The sequence below is a fragment of the Cebidichthys violaceus genome, unplaced genomic scaffold (genome assembly GCF_023349555.1).
Source record: "Cebidichthys violaceus isolate CVI_PGR_0920_01 unplaced genomic scaffold, fCebVio1.0.p SCAF_4, whole genome shotgun sequence".
NCBI lineage: Eukaryota > Metazoa > Chordata > Actinopteri > Perciformes > Stichaeidae > Cebidichthys > Cebidichthys violaceus.
The window spans coordinates 18,535,834-18,549,882 of NW_027176594.1; the positions used below are offsets into that span (position 1 = coordinate 18,535,834).

General features: G+C 39.6%; 1 protein-coding gene across 1 annotated transcript; it reads left to right on the top strand.

Moving 5' to 3' along the window:
- The first annotated feature begins 8,094 nt into the window (after positions 1-8,094).
- On the top strand, positions 8,095-13,433 carry LOC137885278 (sialic acid synthase-like). Its single transcript, XM_068727481.1, has 6 exons — positions 8,095-8,232; positions 10,287-10,502; positions 10,585-10,684; positions 11,000-11,154; positions 12,028-12,294; positions 12,448-13,433. Exons 1-6 carry the CDS (start codon positions 8,101-8,103, stop codon positions 12,655-12,657), a joined length of 1,080 nt encoding a protein of 359 aa, XP_068583582.1. The 5' UTR covers positions 8,095-8,100; the 3' UTR covers positions 12,658-13,433.
- The last annotated feature ends 616 nt before the right edge of the window (positions 13,434-14,049 follow it).

Genomic DNA, 14,049 nt, shown 5'->3' on the forward strand with positions numbered 1-14,049 from the left:
ATGGGTTGTCTGAACCACTGATACCGTGACCTTCATTGCAGATTATGAGAGCTTTATAATCAACCACTGAGTCAGACAAACTGACATTTAGCTCCAGCTAAAAGGAGATTTAAAAACAGTTAAGAACATTCATTGAAACATTAAAAACAGTCATTAAAACACTAAAAAGCTAAAAACAGAATAATAGTTGCAGTTTAAGAAATAAAATACAGTATTAAAATGCAGGAAATTGATTAATATCCTTGAATCTGGTTCAATTGAAGGCAGCAGCAAACATAAAAGTCTTCAGTCTTGATTTGAAGGAGCTGAGGGTCTCAGCAGACCTGCAGCTTTCTGGGACTTTGTTCCAGATATCTGGAGCAGAAGAACTGAACGCTGCTTCTCCATGTTTAGTTCTGACTCTGGGAACAGGAAGTAGACCGGTCCCAGACGACCTAAGGGGTCGAGATGGTTCATAAGGTAGCAGCAGATCAGAGATGTATTTTGGCCCTAAACCATTCAGTGCTTTATAAACCAACAGCAGGGTTTTAAAGTCAATTCTTTGTTGGACAGCAAAGCCAGTGCAAAGACCTCAGAACTGGAGTGATGTGATCCACTTTCTTGGTCTTAGTGAGGACTCGAGCTGCAGCGTTCAGAATCAGCTGCAGCTTTCTGATTGACTTTTTACAGAGACCTGTGAACACACCGTTACAGTAGTTCAGTCTACTGAAGATAAATGCATGGATAAGTTTTTCCAAAATCCTGTTGAGACATAAATTCTCTAATCCTTGATATATTCTTCAGATGATAGTAGGCTGATTTTGTGATTGTCTTGATGTGGCTGTTCAGGTTGAGGTCTGAATCCATAACCACACCTTGGTTTCTGGCTTGGTTTGTGGTTTTTAACGTCAGTGATTGAAGCTGAGCGCTGACTTTCAATCGTTCGTCCTTGGTACCAAAAACAATTACTTCCGTTTTATTTTCTTTGTTTAATTGAAGAAAATTCTGGCACATCCAGTTGTTGATTTGTTCAGTGCATTTAGCCAGCCCTTGTATGGGATTATAGTCCCCCGGTGATATAGTTACAGTTGAAACCAGAAGTTTACATACACTGCAAAAAGACACATAACTAATTTTTTTCTCACTGTCTGAAGCTAAATCAGACTAAACCTCTTCTGTTTCAGGTCAGTTAGGATTACCAAAATTATTTATTTTTGCTAAATGCCACAATAATGAGAGAGAGAATATTTTAGAGAATTTTTTATTACTTTCTTCAAGGTCAAAAGTTTACATACATTTCCTTAGTATTTAGTAGCATTGCCTTTGAACTGCATGACTTGGGTCAAACGTTTTGGGTATCCTTCCACAAGCTTCTTACAGTACTCTGCTGGAATTCTGGCCCATTCCTCCTGACAGAACTGGTGTAACTGAGTCAGGTTTGTTGGCCGCCTCGCTCGCACACGCCTTTTCAGTCCTGCCCACAAATTTTCGATGGGATTCAGGTCAGGGCTTTGTGATGGCCACTCCAAGACATTGACTTTGTTGTCCTCAAGACACTTTTTAACTATTTTGGCAGTATGCTTAGGGTCATTGTCCATTTGGAAGACCCATTTGCGCCCAAGTTTTAGCTTCCTGGCTGATGTCCTGAGATGTTGCCTTAATATTTCCAGGTAATGTTCTTTCTTCATGATGCCGTCTATTTTATGAAGAGCTCCAGTTCCTGCTGCAGCAAAACAGCCCCACAACATGATGCTGCCATCTCCATGCTTCACAGTTGGGATGGTGTTTTCAGGTCTACAAGCTTCCCCCTTTTTCCTCCAAATGTAACGGTGGTCATTATGGCCAAACAGCTCCACTTTAGTTTCATCAGACTACAGGACATGTCTCCAGAAGTTAAGGTCTTTGTCTTGGTGTCTTTTTGCAAACTGTAATCTGGCTTTTTTATGTTTCTTTAGAAGTAATGGCTTCCTTCTTGCTGAGTAGCCTTTCAGCCCATGTCGGTGCAGGACTCGTTTTACTGTGGATAATGACACTTTCTTACCAGCTTCAGCCATCATCTTCACAAGATCTTTAGCTTTTGTTCTGGGGTTGATTTGCACATGTCGGACCAAAACACGTTCATCTCTTGGACACAGAGCCCGTCTCCTTCCTGAGCGGTATGATGGCTGGACATTCCCATGATGTTTATACTTGCGTATAATTGTTTGCACAGATGAACGTGGCACCTTCAAGCATCTGGAAATTGCACCCAAGGATGAATCAGACTTGTGGAGCTCCACGATTCTCTCCCTGATTTCTTGGCTGATTTCTTTTGACTTTCCCATGATTTAAAACAAGGAAGCAGAGTGTTTGAGGTGTGGCCTTAAAATACATCCCCAGGTGTGCCTTCAATTAACTCACATGTTGTCAGTTAACCGATCAGGAGCTTCAAAAGTCATGACATCATCATCTGGGCTTGCCCACGTTGTTTAACGACATAGTACTTTTGGTGTATGTAAACTTTTGACGTTAAAGAAAGTAATATAAAATTCTCTAAGAAATTCTCTTTCTCATTATTGTGACATTTAGCAAAAGTTGAATAATTTTGGTATTCCTAACGGACCTGAAACAGGAGAGGTTTAGTCTGATTTAACTTCAGACAGTGAGAAAAAAAGTGTTATGTGTCTTTTTGCACAGTGTATGTAAACTTCTGGTTTCAACTGTATGTAGATTTGTGTGTCGTCTGCATAATTATGATAACACACTTTGTTGTTTTCCATAATCTGAGCTAGTGGAAGCATGTAGATGTTGAACAGAAGAGGCCCCAGTATTGAACCTTGGGGAACACCACATGTCATTTTCGTCAGCTCTGATGTGTAATTAGCTACAGACACAAAGTAGCAGGGAAATCTCCACATATGAGAGGCCAAAAACAGCATCCTCTGACATTGCGTGCAAAATAACTCCTATCTATCTTTAAAATAGTTGGCGACTGTTTTTCTGTCAATTGACTAATCAACCAATTGTTACAGCTCTACAATAAGTAACAATAAAATACAACTTTCTATCCACAACTTTATATTCTTGTAAATGATTTATATTTTATGTTTTCGGATATGCTATTCTGAGACTTTATAAAATAATTTTCCATTAGTTTGAATTTGTCACATCATATTGTAACATATGTTCTACTCAACAGTACGATTTTTAAAATCTACTTATCTGAAAGAGATTCGTCTGTCAGTTGTCTGTCACAGATCCTTCTCTACTTGTAGACAGAGATGCCCTGTAGCATTAGCCAACCATGTCATTTTTGTGAGGTTACACCCTGTTAAGCCCTGTTTGAGCACAGCCACTGGGTGGGATCCATCATCAGAGTAGGCTATCGGGTAACATAAACAGGTCTGTCCTGCCCTATATTTGGTTTTGGAAAGTTTCCACTAGGCCTACACTCCGCCTCACCCATCAAGATATGACTGAAGGGTTATGTTTATCAAATACATCAGTTATTTCACATTCTCAAAGCATTTTGCATTGTAATGACATCACAACTCGTTTGCATGTCTGCATAAGGTAGTAGCTCACCCAAAACATTTCTTTCATAGTTATTGTGTCAATTGATTGTTTTGTCATTGTGTGAGCCATACTGGTCAAAATGTTCAGATGTTTTTTCATCATAGCAGTCAACCCTGGAAATGTTTCTTGTTGACAAATCTCTGTTTGGCTCTACTTTCTTGTTGACACTGACTGCTTACTGTACTATACAAGAATGTCCATTTTGTTTAGCTGAAAGCTATTGTGAAATCGCACTAAGATTTTCAGATTCAGATTTAAAAAATAAACAAAGATTACTGAGAAAAGTAAAAACTGTACACAGAAAAACGACATGCTCATTTGTAGTACATTTATTTGTGTAGCAATGTGTTACATGTACTGGAAGCAGAAAATTCACCTTTGATTTTTCATGTTAAGTCATATAGGCCTACGTTTATGCCAAACAGATTTTGATATTGAATGGATAATTTTGCATGTGATGGCTCAAAAGATGGAACCATGTGAAGAGTAAGACAGTTTCACTGAGAATCAACTCATCAGTTTTGGTCAAGAAGCCATGTGCAAGTGGTTATTGTGCAAATTATAGACTTTTACTTGAATGAATGAGAAATTCAAATCAGTAAAATTAATAGAAAAGACAGATTCCAATCCCTCTAATTTACCATTTATTTTTGACCCCCCCAAAAAGTTAATTAATGTAAACCACAGGTAAGTAAATGAGTCCTCACATTAGAGAAGCTGTAATTAGCACATATTGTTGGTATCTTCCGATGATTACAGTTAGTTACATATTGTGTGGATTCAATTCTTTGACTGACAGAAGGTGTTTTGAAGTTACTCCCTTGTGGAATTAGTTTTGTGTGAAGAGCTGATGGTGTGTTACGGAACACCACAGACGTATAATTAAAGATTCGAGGAGGTTGGACACAATCAGCTGACAGCCTCTCTGAGCCTGTGAAACCAGCTGACACATTGATTTAGGAGTCCTCACAAAACCCTGAGCCTTCGATGTGCACATATGTGTATGTTGCTCCAACTAACATCCTCCCTTCTCATGTTTTTAGATTTTTCTTCCCCCTCCTCCATTGTCATCAACTCCGAGCATCCAACCATTGTCATCATCTTATTACTAGTTAGGTCAGTATAGTTACCTCTTCTTGCATTTTTTTGTTCCATATTTATTTTTAACTACTTTGATTTTGAATTGCTACATGCTTCATCTAGCTTTTTCTTTCTTTTTCAAATGTCAACCACAGTAATAATTATTCCCCCATATTTCTGCATGTCAAATACATGACAGATTTCCAACAATTAACACTCGCTTACAATAATTGTATGAAGTGTTTTGTTTCTAGGGTTAGGGTTTTGTTTCTACTTAACACCTTTTTATTTATTTCCCCAAATGAATCTTCAAAATATATTATTCAGGAGTAGGATGCGTATAGATTAGTTTGAAGCAAGTGTGTTTTGATAATTGGACTTTACCATGTTTACCATTAATACTATGATAAATTGAACTTATAGCTGCACTAATCAATATTTTCTAACAGTGGGTCACGATTGTGTAATATGAAAGAGGTCGCTAGTGACGAACCCTGTTGTTACACAGATAAAGCACCGCCTATAGTTCTTTAACTGCCACGGCCCGCATGACCTGAAACAGGATGTTCCAGTACACAGGACCCCACCTTCGATCACTCTCTTTATAACTATGTACAGATTTTTATCTGGAGAGCACACTTCTACGGAGTCTGCGTGACTCTGTGTAACTGTGCCTCTTCTCTGGCCAGAGAATAAATACAAGACAAGTTCTGTTTGACAATATTCTTCATTTCAGCTCAAAAAGACTCAACAGCGGGTAAAATGACTTTCCACCACAATTTGGCATCACGAACAGGATCCCTTGAAAGATCGTCAGGAAACCAACAGGGGACGGTGGACTGATCATCCAGGAAGCAAGGATATAATGAGTGTGCATGCGTGAGGAGTAATTGGCAGATGTATGATAAATAAACTACAGGCTTAGACATGCAAGAGTATAGTCTTCCAGGCTGAATGGGAGTCTCAGCTTGCTTTTTAGCCAAACTATTGTATACCTATTAGAACCGTTGCCACAGGGTTCAAATTAACGTTTGCGTTTAGTTTCGATCATGGTGAAACTCTGTAACTTGCATATTGTGGTGGAAAATCATTTTACCCGATGTTGATTCTTTTTAAGCTGAAATAAAGAACATCGTGAAACAGAACTTGTCTTTTAAATGATTTATTCTTGCAAGAGGAGGCACAGTTATCCAGAGTCACAAAGAGTCTGTAGAAGTGATAAAGTCACACAGAGTGATATTGATCAAGGGTGGGGTGCTGTTTACTGCCACATCCTGCAGAAGGGCTTTATCTGCGAAACAATGGACACACAAGTGCTTGTTATTCGACAGCAAGAAGAGGATGTGTGCGCAAACAGTCAGCTGCTGCATGGATCACAAGTTATACAATGCAAGCTTACTGATAAGAATATAAAATGTCCATTACATTCCTCCTTTTTGATCATACTTTTGATCAACATAATATATACAATTGTCAGAGCTGAACATTTTTCAAGTCAAACACAACAATTCACATAGATTCAACTTGTATCGTCATATTGCCATAATAAAGAAATACTACTGCTGCTTTTGTGTGTTGGAAGCAACACTAATAGGCCGTCAATCTGATGAACAATTAACAATTAATCAAACATATTGCATCTTCAGTTGCACTATTATCACCTTTCTGCACTAATTTCCCGAATCCATTGTCCATTGTTGTTGTTCTTTACGCTCATGTATATTTTTCGATATATATTTGTATTGTACATAGAACTTAAATGTTAAATGTTTAAGCTTAGTTCCTCTGTTCTACTTTGTCTTTAATGTCCTCGTTTTTATATTTCTCTTGTTTATTGTATGTTCTATGTATGTATGTACGATGGGAAGCAATGTGTAACCGGAGTCAAATTCCATGTCTGCACACGCATACATGGCCAATAAAGCTGATTCTGATTCTGATAAATGCAAGCTTGTGGAGGAAATGGGTCTTTTCTCATACGAGTCTTTATCATCAGAGTCGTCGCTGTGGTCTGAGTCAGGGTCTGTGTGTGATTGGTGTGACTTGGGCGGTGAAGGTGGAGGAGGTACCCAGTCGGGACGTGGATGCAAGTCAGAATGTTTTTGGTCTAATTTGACATAGCGGCTAACTTCATCTGTGACTGTAGTCCCGATCCATCTGTATCGATGGGTAATGGAACCGGAACGACATCAGTTAAAGACGGTAAATAACGTAGCAGATAAACATTGCGCAAAAAGTAAGGAAATTCGTGTTTGGTAGATTATTATTTCTTTGTTGTAACAATGCTTCTTGGCAATATATCTTATACCGTTGGAAAGCCTGTTTATTTCCCTTTTAGATGGTGCCACATTTTTTAAGGAACATGCATTTGTGGGATGAGCAGCAGAGCTGAGTATGTGGGTTGTGCCCATGAAAAATTTGCCAAATCTCTGCCAATGCCAACAGAGCGGGGTTTACCAAAGACTACCTCCAGAATCTGGGAGTGGAGAGGATGTCCTGACCTCAACCCCATTGAACACTTGAGGGATCAGCTTGGGCGTGCTGTTTGTGCCAGAGTGACCAACACAACCACGTTGGCTGACTTGCGACAAATGCTTTATGAAGAATGGGATGCCATCCCACAGCAGTGTGCGAGCAGGCTGGTGACCAGCATGAGGAGGAGGTGCCAGGCTGTTGTGGCCGTGTATGGTTCTTCCACATGCTACTGAGGCTCCTGTTTGTTAAACAAATAAATTGTTAAATTGCCAATATGTCTTGTTTCTTCCGACTTCAATCATCCAATCCACCAAACAAGAGTCAATGGCAAAATAAGCTGTTTGGCGTTGGCAGAGATTTGGAGAATTTTTCATGGGAGCAACTCACACTCAGCTCTGCTGCTCATCCCGCAAATGCATGTTCCTTAAAAATGTGGCACCATTTAAAAGGGAAATAAACAGGCTTTCCAACGGTATAAGATGTATTGCCAAGAAGCATTGTTACAACACAGAAATAATCTACCAAATACAAATTTCCAAACTTTTTGTGCTATGTTTAGACTTCCCATGAATCCCATAAAAATAATGGCAATTAGGTATACCGTCAGTGAGTGTATGCATACCAAATAATATGCATATAAGTGTTTGTTATTCGACAGCAAGAAGAAGAGGATGTGTGTGTGTCAGCTGCCGCATGGATCACAAGTTATACGATGCAAGCTTGATTGTTATAAAAGAATATAAAATTTCCATTACAATTGGCATAAGGAGGCGGTGGTACTGTGACAGTCTCACAGTGGCCGACCACTTTCAGACCCAACGGGATATGCCGGTTGAACGGGATATGCCGGTTGAACAAGAGCCGCAGCTCCAGGCAAATCTTACCACATATATTGGATGTGCAGTACATGACCTGGTCCTTTCAGATTCAAGTCTCAGCTACGGCTCTCACTTCGTTCTCTGCTAAATAATTCCGTTATTGTCACCGGTTTGTTTTGTTGTTTTTGACAAAATGCCTTTAACGTTCGAGCTGTGTCCCGGTAGAATGATCGGAGGGAATCATCCGTGCTTCATCATCGCTGAAATTGGACAAAATCACCAGGGAGACATTGAGATTGCCAAGAAAATGATCAAAATGGCAAAGGTAATAAAATCAACACTTTATATTGACTGTGAATACGTATCTGTTCAGATGTTCTTATCTTTAACACACAGGAGACAACTAACGTATTCAGAACTCAATTTAAAAATGTGCTGATTGAATATTTTTGTTGCCTCGTCGTCCTCATCTGAATCATTACTGTGAATGAAGTTTGGCTCGTGTTTTGACAGCTGGTATTTAGTGGTCATGTCAGGTAACTGTATCTGTACTGAAGCCAAAGCACACGCCTGTTTTATGTGTATTCAGTTTAATCCCATAGATAATAAAGAAGCAGCAATGGGTGAGAAACTTTAAATAACATAAAAAACTAAAACCACAACTTTTTAGTAAAAACGCTTCAGTATGGCAGCTCCTTTAAACCTCCAGTAGAGCCTTGTTTTGCAGGTTTATTTCATGAATTGTTTCCTGGACATATCCTGATAAGAACTGTGTATTTTGGTCCCAGTTACAGGGAAAATAGAGACAACGTTTTGAGTTATTTCAGTTATAAGCTTTTGTTAATTTCTAGAAGAATTCCCTTTAGAAGAACTAAATGAAACCACAGTATTAGTAATCTTTTCTTATCTATGTATTAATGTGAACTTCATTCCTCATATATGTTGCTTATTATGCTGCTTTTAGATCCCATTAATTAATTATCAGCTCACCTGTTGAAAAAAGCAACTATTTGTAGCACTAGAAATAGATTTTAATAGGTATAATTGTAACGGACTTGGATAGGGGCATTGAAGGAGACGACTCCGGGGATGCTTTTCCAGCATTTATTTGCTGCTGAAGTCAATACAACACACGCATGTATTCACTTCTCGCTCTGCACTCCTGCTCCCTCAACAATACAAAACATCATTGTGCAATAGGGATAACCAGCGACATCAAGTGGACAAAATAAACAGGTGCATGGGGTGGAGTGACTAACAGAACCCGCGAACATTATAACATTAAACAAACGAAAATACATACCTGCAGAAGACAATACAACACACGCATATATTAACTTCTGGTCTCCCTTTGCACTCCTGCGACTGAACATGCAAAACAGCAGAATTCACACAAGGGAATGAAATCTCTGTGTCGCCACGTCCCTTTTCTCCTCAAAACACCATTGTGAGGAGAAGACGGGGACCAGCGTTGCCAACTCCTCAGTAAGGAAAGCAGCTATTGGCTGTCCTAAAAGTCGCTCGAGGTCGATAAATTACCTAATTTGCATAATTGTAAAAACTGAGTGAAAAACACCCTAAATATGTTTAGAACTACAAATGTACTTTCTTCTGTTGATTCTTGTTTTAGTTTTTTTTCATTTTGCCATTGAAACCCAGGACTTTCACTGCTTTTAAAAATCTTATCCGTTACATCCCGCTCCGTAAGACATGTTTGGAACAGCGGTGGATATGCGCATGCGCGGTACATTTGCAGTCGGCCGCGGATAGCGTCACTTCACTGCTCAAACTGCAGTTGGGACTGCTTTAGGGCAGCCCACGGTAACACCCGCTGTTCACTCACGAACTGTAGAGCGGTACGTGCTTTCACGTCAAAACACCAGAAAAGTCTCCAACAACTCGCTAGATTTGTCGCTAGTAGCTTTTGACAAAAAAAGTCGCGAGAAAGTCGCCAAATTGGCAACACTGGACGGGACTACGGAAGTTTAAGAGGTGCAGAAGAGATGAGACGTCATTTCCGCAGGAAACATTAATAAATAAATAAAATAACGCTAAATAAAAATTACTAATTTAAGATAGATATTCACACATAGTCAACAGGATCGTTAAATGACAAAAAAAATTAAAATATTACAAATCGGAAATAAAAAATAAAGTAATTTTTTTAACTCCGTTACATAATGAAATAATGAATGGCAAGTGTAGTAATTGAATACGGCCTCCTCTTATTAGTACCAAATAGTCCTTTCTAGGAACCTTACTGTGACTTTAAAGTGTTTTTTTTTTTAGGACAATCTGTAGGACCCCAAAAAAACAATCATCAATACTTAGTATGTTTTCCCCTTGTTTTTAATCCCTCACTTATTTCTGCCTTCACAGGACTGCGGTGCTGATTGTGCCAAATTCCAGAAGAGTGAATTAGAGCATAAATTCAACAAGAAAGCCTTGGAGCGCGAGTACAATTCTGTTCACTCCTGGGGGAAAACTTATGGTGAACACAAGCGCCATCTGGAGTTCAGCCATGATCAGTACAGGGAACTGAAGAAATACGCTGAGGAGGTGGGGATCTTCTTCACTGCCTCTGGGATGGATGAGGTAAGAAAGAGACGTTTGAAGAAGGCTTTCTATGGTTTTAATCAGGTTAAAGTTTAACCACCATGTTTGTTCTGTCTTTTAGATGGCAGTGGAGTTCCTCGATGAACTTAATGTGCCTTTCTTTAAAGTGGCCTCACTAGACGCCAACAACTTCTCCTATCTGGAGAAGACTGCCAAAAAAAGTGAGAGTGAACTGCAGCAGATGTATTTTATGTTACATATTTAAATTTAAATGCTAAAATCATCAGTGCACTTAACCATTACATCAAACAAATACTATATTAAGTAAAACAATAAAAGAGCAAAAATAGAAGCAGAAAAAATGCACAAATGTTTCAGTAGAAATTAGTTAAAAAGTGGGAGTCGAAAAATAAATGAAGTGAGCTTGATTGTTGAACTACAGGAGCTCATTAAGAGGAAAGAGAAGGGTTGCATTTTCCCTTTTGCCCATGCTAGACATATTGTTGATCAGGCTGTTGCCCTCCTGTCTGCGTCAGGACGGCCCATGGTGGTGTCCAGTGGGATGCAGAGCATGGAGACGATGCGTCGGGTCTACAAAACGGTGAAGGAGCACAACCCCAACTTTGTCATCCTGCAGTGCACCAGCGCCTACCCTCTGGAAGCCGAAGATGTCAACCTCAGAGTGATAACGGTGAGAAAAGTAGAATAGAGTAGAGCATTACTGAGGGGCAGCATCTCACCTCTACTACTGGGTCCATACCATTACAACAATATAAGGCTAGTATCTTATAATCTGGTATGTTCATATAGGGAAATATCCATTTTCTGCCTTCCCAGGATTTAGATTACTCATGTATCTGTATATATCAATGCACTGCCATGATATACTGTGTACAGTATATTCAGTTTTTGTTAGGATTAAACAAACAAACATATTATGTGTTAACTAGTGAGCTTTAGAAGTGCTGGTCGGCAGATTTGTTACCAATGGACATATAGGGAAACAGCTGTTTCCCTATATGTTTGTAGTCTCTAATGCTAAGCTTAGCTTAACTTTATTATAGTTTTAGTAACTCCCATTTTAAAAATAAACTTTATTTAATTATTTTGATATCTGATGTTAAAATCAGAGAAAAGATCAGGAGTTTTGTTTTGAAACAAAATTTTAAACTGAGCCATGTTGTTTTTTTTAAAAACTGACTTTTCAAAATGAAATGGATCACTTTTCATTGCAATACAAAACATTGTATGCATATGAGAAAAAAATCATTTGATTTTTTTGCAAAAAAACATGTTTAAGGAAGTCAAGGAGTTTCCAAACATATCGTATCAGTTTAAATCCTGACCGTCTAACTTAAAGTAATAGTTTGACATTTCAGGAGTTGGTGGATGTTGTTACTGTTGGGCTGAGCCAGGCTAGCTGTTCCCCCCCGGCTTCCAGTCATTATGCTAAGCTAAGCTAACCGGCAGCTGGCTCTAGCTTCAAATTTAACTCACAAATGTGACTGTGGTGTCAATCTTCTTAGAGATTTAGGAGTAACACTTACCCACTTGTAAACTACAGGAATACCAGAAGGAATTTCCCGATATTCCCATTGGGTACTCCGGCCATGAGACTGGGATCAGTATTTCAGTTGCGGCCGTAGCTATGGGTGCTAAGGTCATCGAGCGCCACGTAACCTTGGACAAGACTTGGAAAGGAAATGACCACAGCGCCTCTCTGGAGCCCTGTGAGCTAAAAGAACTGGTTGATTCCATCCGACGGGTGGAGAGGGCGCAGGGGACCGGCATCAAGCAGATGTTACCATGTGAGAAGCCGTGCCATGATAAGGTGAGATATTCCTGCTCCACAAAAAAAAAAAAAAAAAAAAAAAAATTGGAGCCATAGTAACATTTTTACAGTTTAGAAAGACAGATAACCTTCAAGAAAACTGTGCCACGAGAACAATAATAATATCAGACCTTTTATTTTCTATTCTTCAAGCTGGGTAAGTCCGTGGTGGCCAAGGTCAAGATCCCCAAAGGAACTACCCTGACTCAGGACATGTTGGCGGTGAAGGCGGCCGAGCCAATGGGAATCGTGGCCGAGGACTTGTGCCAAATGGTGGGAAAGACCGTGACGAAGGATGTGGAAGAGGACGACAGCATCTTGCCAGAGATGGTGGAAGGGTACTGCAAGAAGACAAAGTGCTGAGGGTGGCAAGGAGTTTATAAATGGATAGAAAAGGCACATCATTTGAGAGGAAATGTTATCGATTCCTCTGGCGATAATGGTCATTTTGTTTGGTGGTGATGGGATTTTCCGATGTTGAAGTCCTGAATGAGGAGTAATTGGGCTGTGCATTGCTCTGATAGTTTCAATATATCACAGCTGGGGTTCAAACAGTTACTTTGCTCAAATAACCCTGTTTTTTATTGTCTACAAGCTGCCTTAACACTAACTTTTTGTCCAACAGGCTCTTTGATAAACCCCTCATACTCTTACAAGAGGCTCAGTAGTAGTTTCAGTCCTGTGGTCAGTACTAGTGCAGTGCTTTCTGACGTGGCACAAAAGCCCATTGTTACTGTTAACTAAACATACTTTGCACTATAGTTTTTGCCTGCTCTGTAGAGATTAAAGGAACATTGAACACATGAAGCTGCTACTGGTCATCTCCTCACACAGCGGTGAGATCACAGAGCCCCTTTGCCAAACAGTCATTGTATTCTTCTTGTACCTGCTCATTAATGTAAGTTCATGATATCAGGCATGGTTTGTGTTTGTGCTGCTTCTTTGAGAGAAGCACAATAAGACTACTGGAGCCAGACGCTTCCCAAAACCAAAAGAAGAAATGCCCCCTCTCACAATTAACCTTGTTTTTGTTACGAACCCAAATCCGTCTAGATGTTAACTGAACATGTCATACATAACCTGTGGAGACTCTGTTGAGATTTCATGTTCCGAAAAGATGAAGCCTATGAATAAAATGTTGCCCGAATTTCCTCCCTGAGGTTTTCCCTTTTGTCTTTGCTTCATCGCTTTGATGCTCGGATCGACTCACTCTGTGTATGTCACATTCACTTCGTACTCTCCTTCTCATTGTCTGTGCATTGACTTGGTGAGTGCACATTGTTTTTGATCTGGACATATTGATATTTGATTGATCAGGTGATCTGTGTGAATCTAAAGTGCTCCATACATACAGATGTTCTGCATTGAAAATATTCTCACTGTATTCGTGGAAGTGAGTAAATAGATGGCTTCATACCTTTATGGTTCATCAGACACCTTCAGTATTTTATTGCCATATCAATCGCAGTGCTTTCTGAATTTGCTCAACCACAAATAATAATGAAATATAATCACATAGCACACAGAACAAAACCACACTGCCACAAGTACAATACATTAAGCATACAATAGTGCAGCTGAATGGCTCGCGCCCTTACAGTGACAAGTGGAAGTGCATGTGCTTGATTGTACAACCGGTGAAGTGAGATATTAATACTGCGTAGTCTTTTACCCGCAGGTTGAAGGCTGCATAGAGGGTTTGCTGGGTGTGAGGAGCCCTTTTTGAATTTTCAAACCTCTACTCTGAAAGCAGAC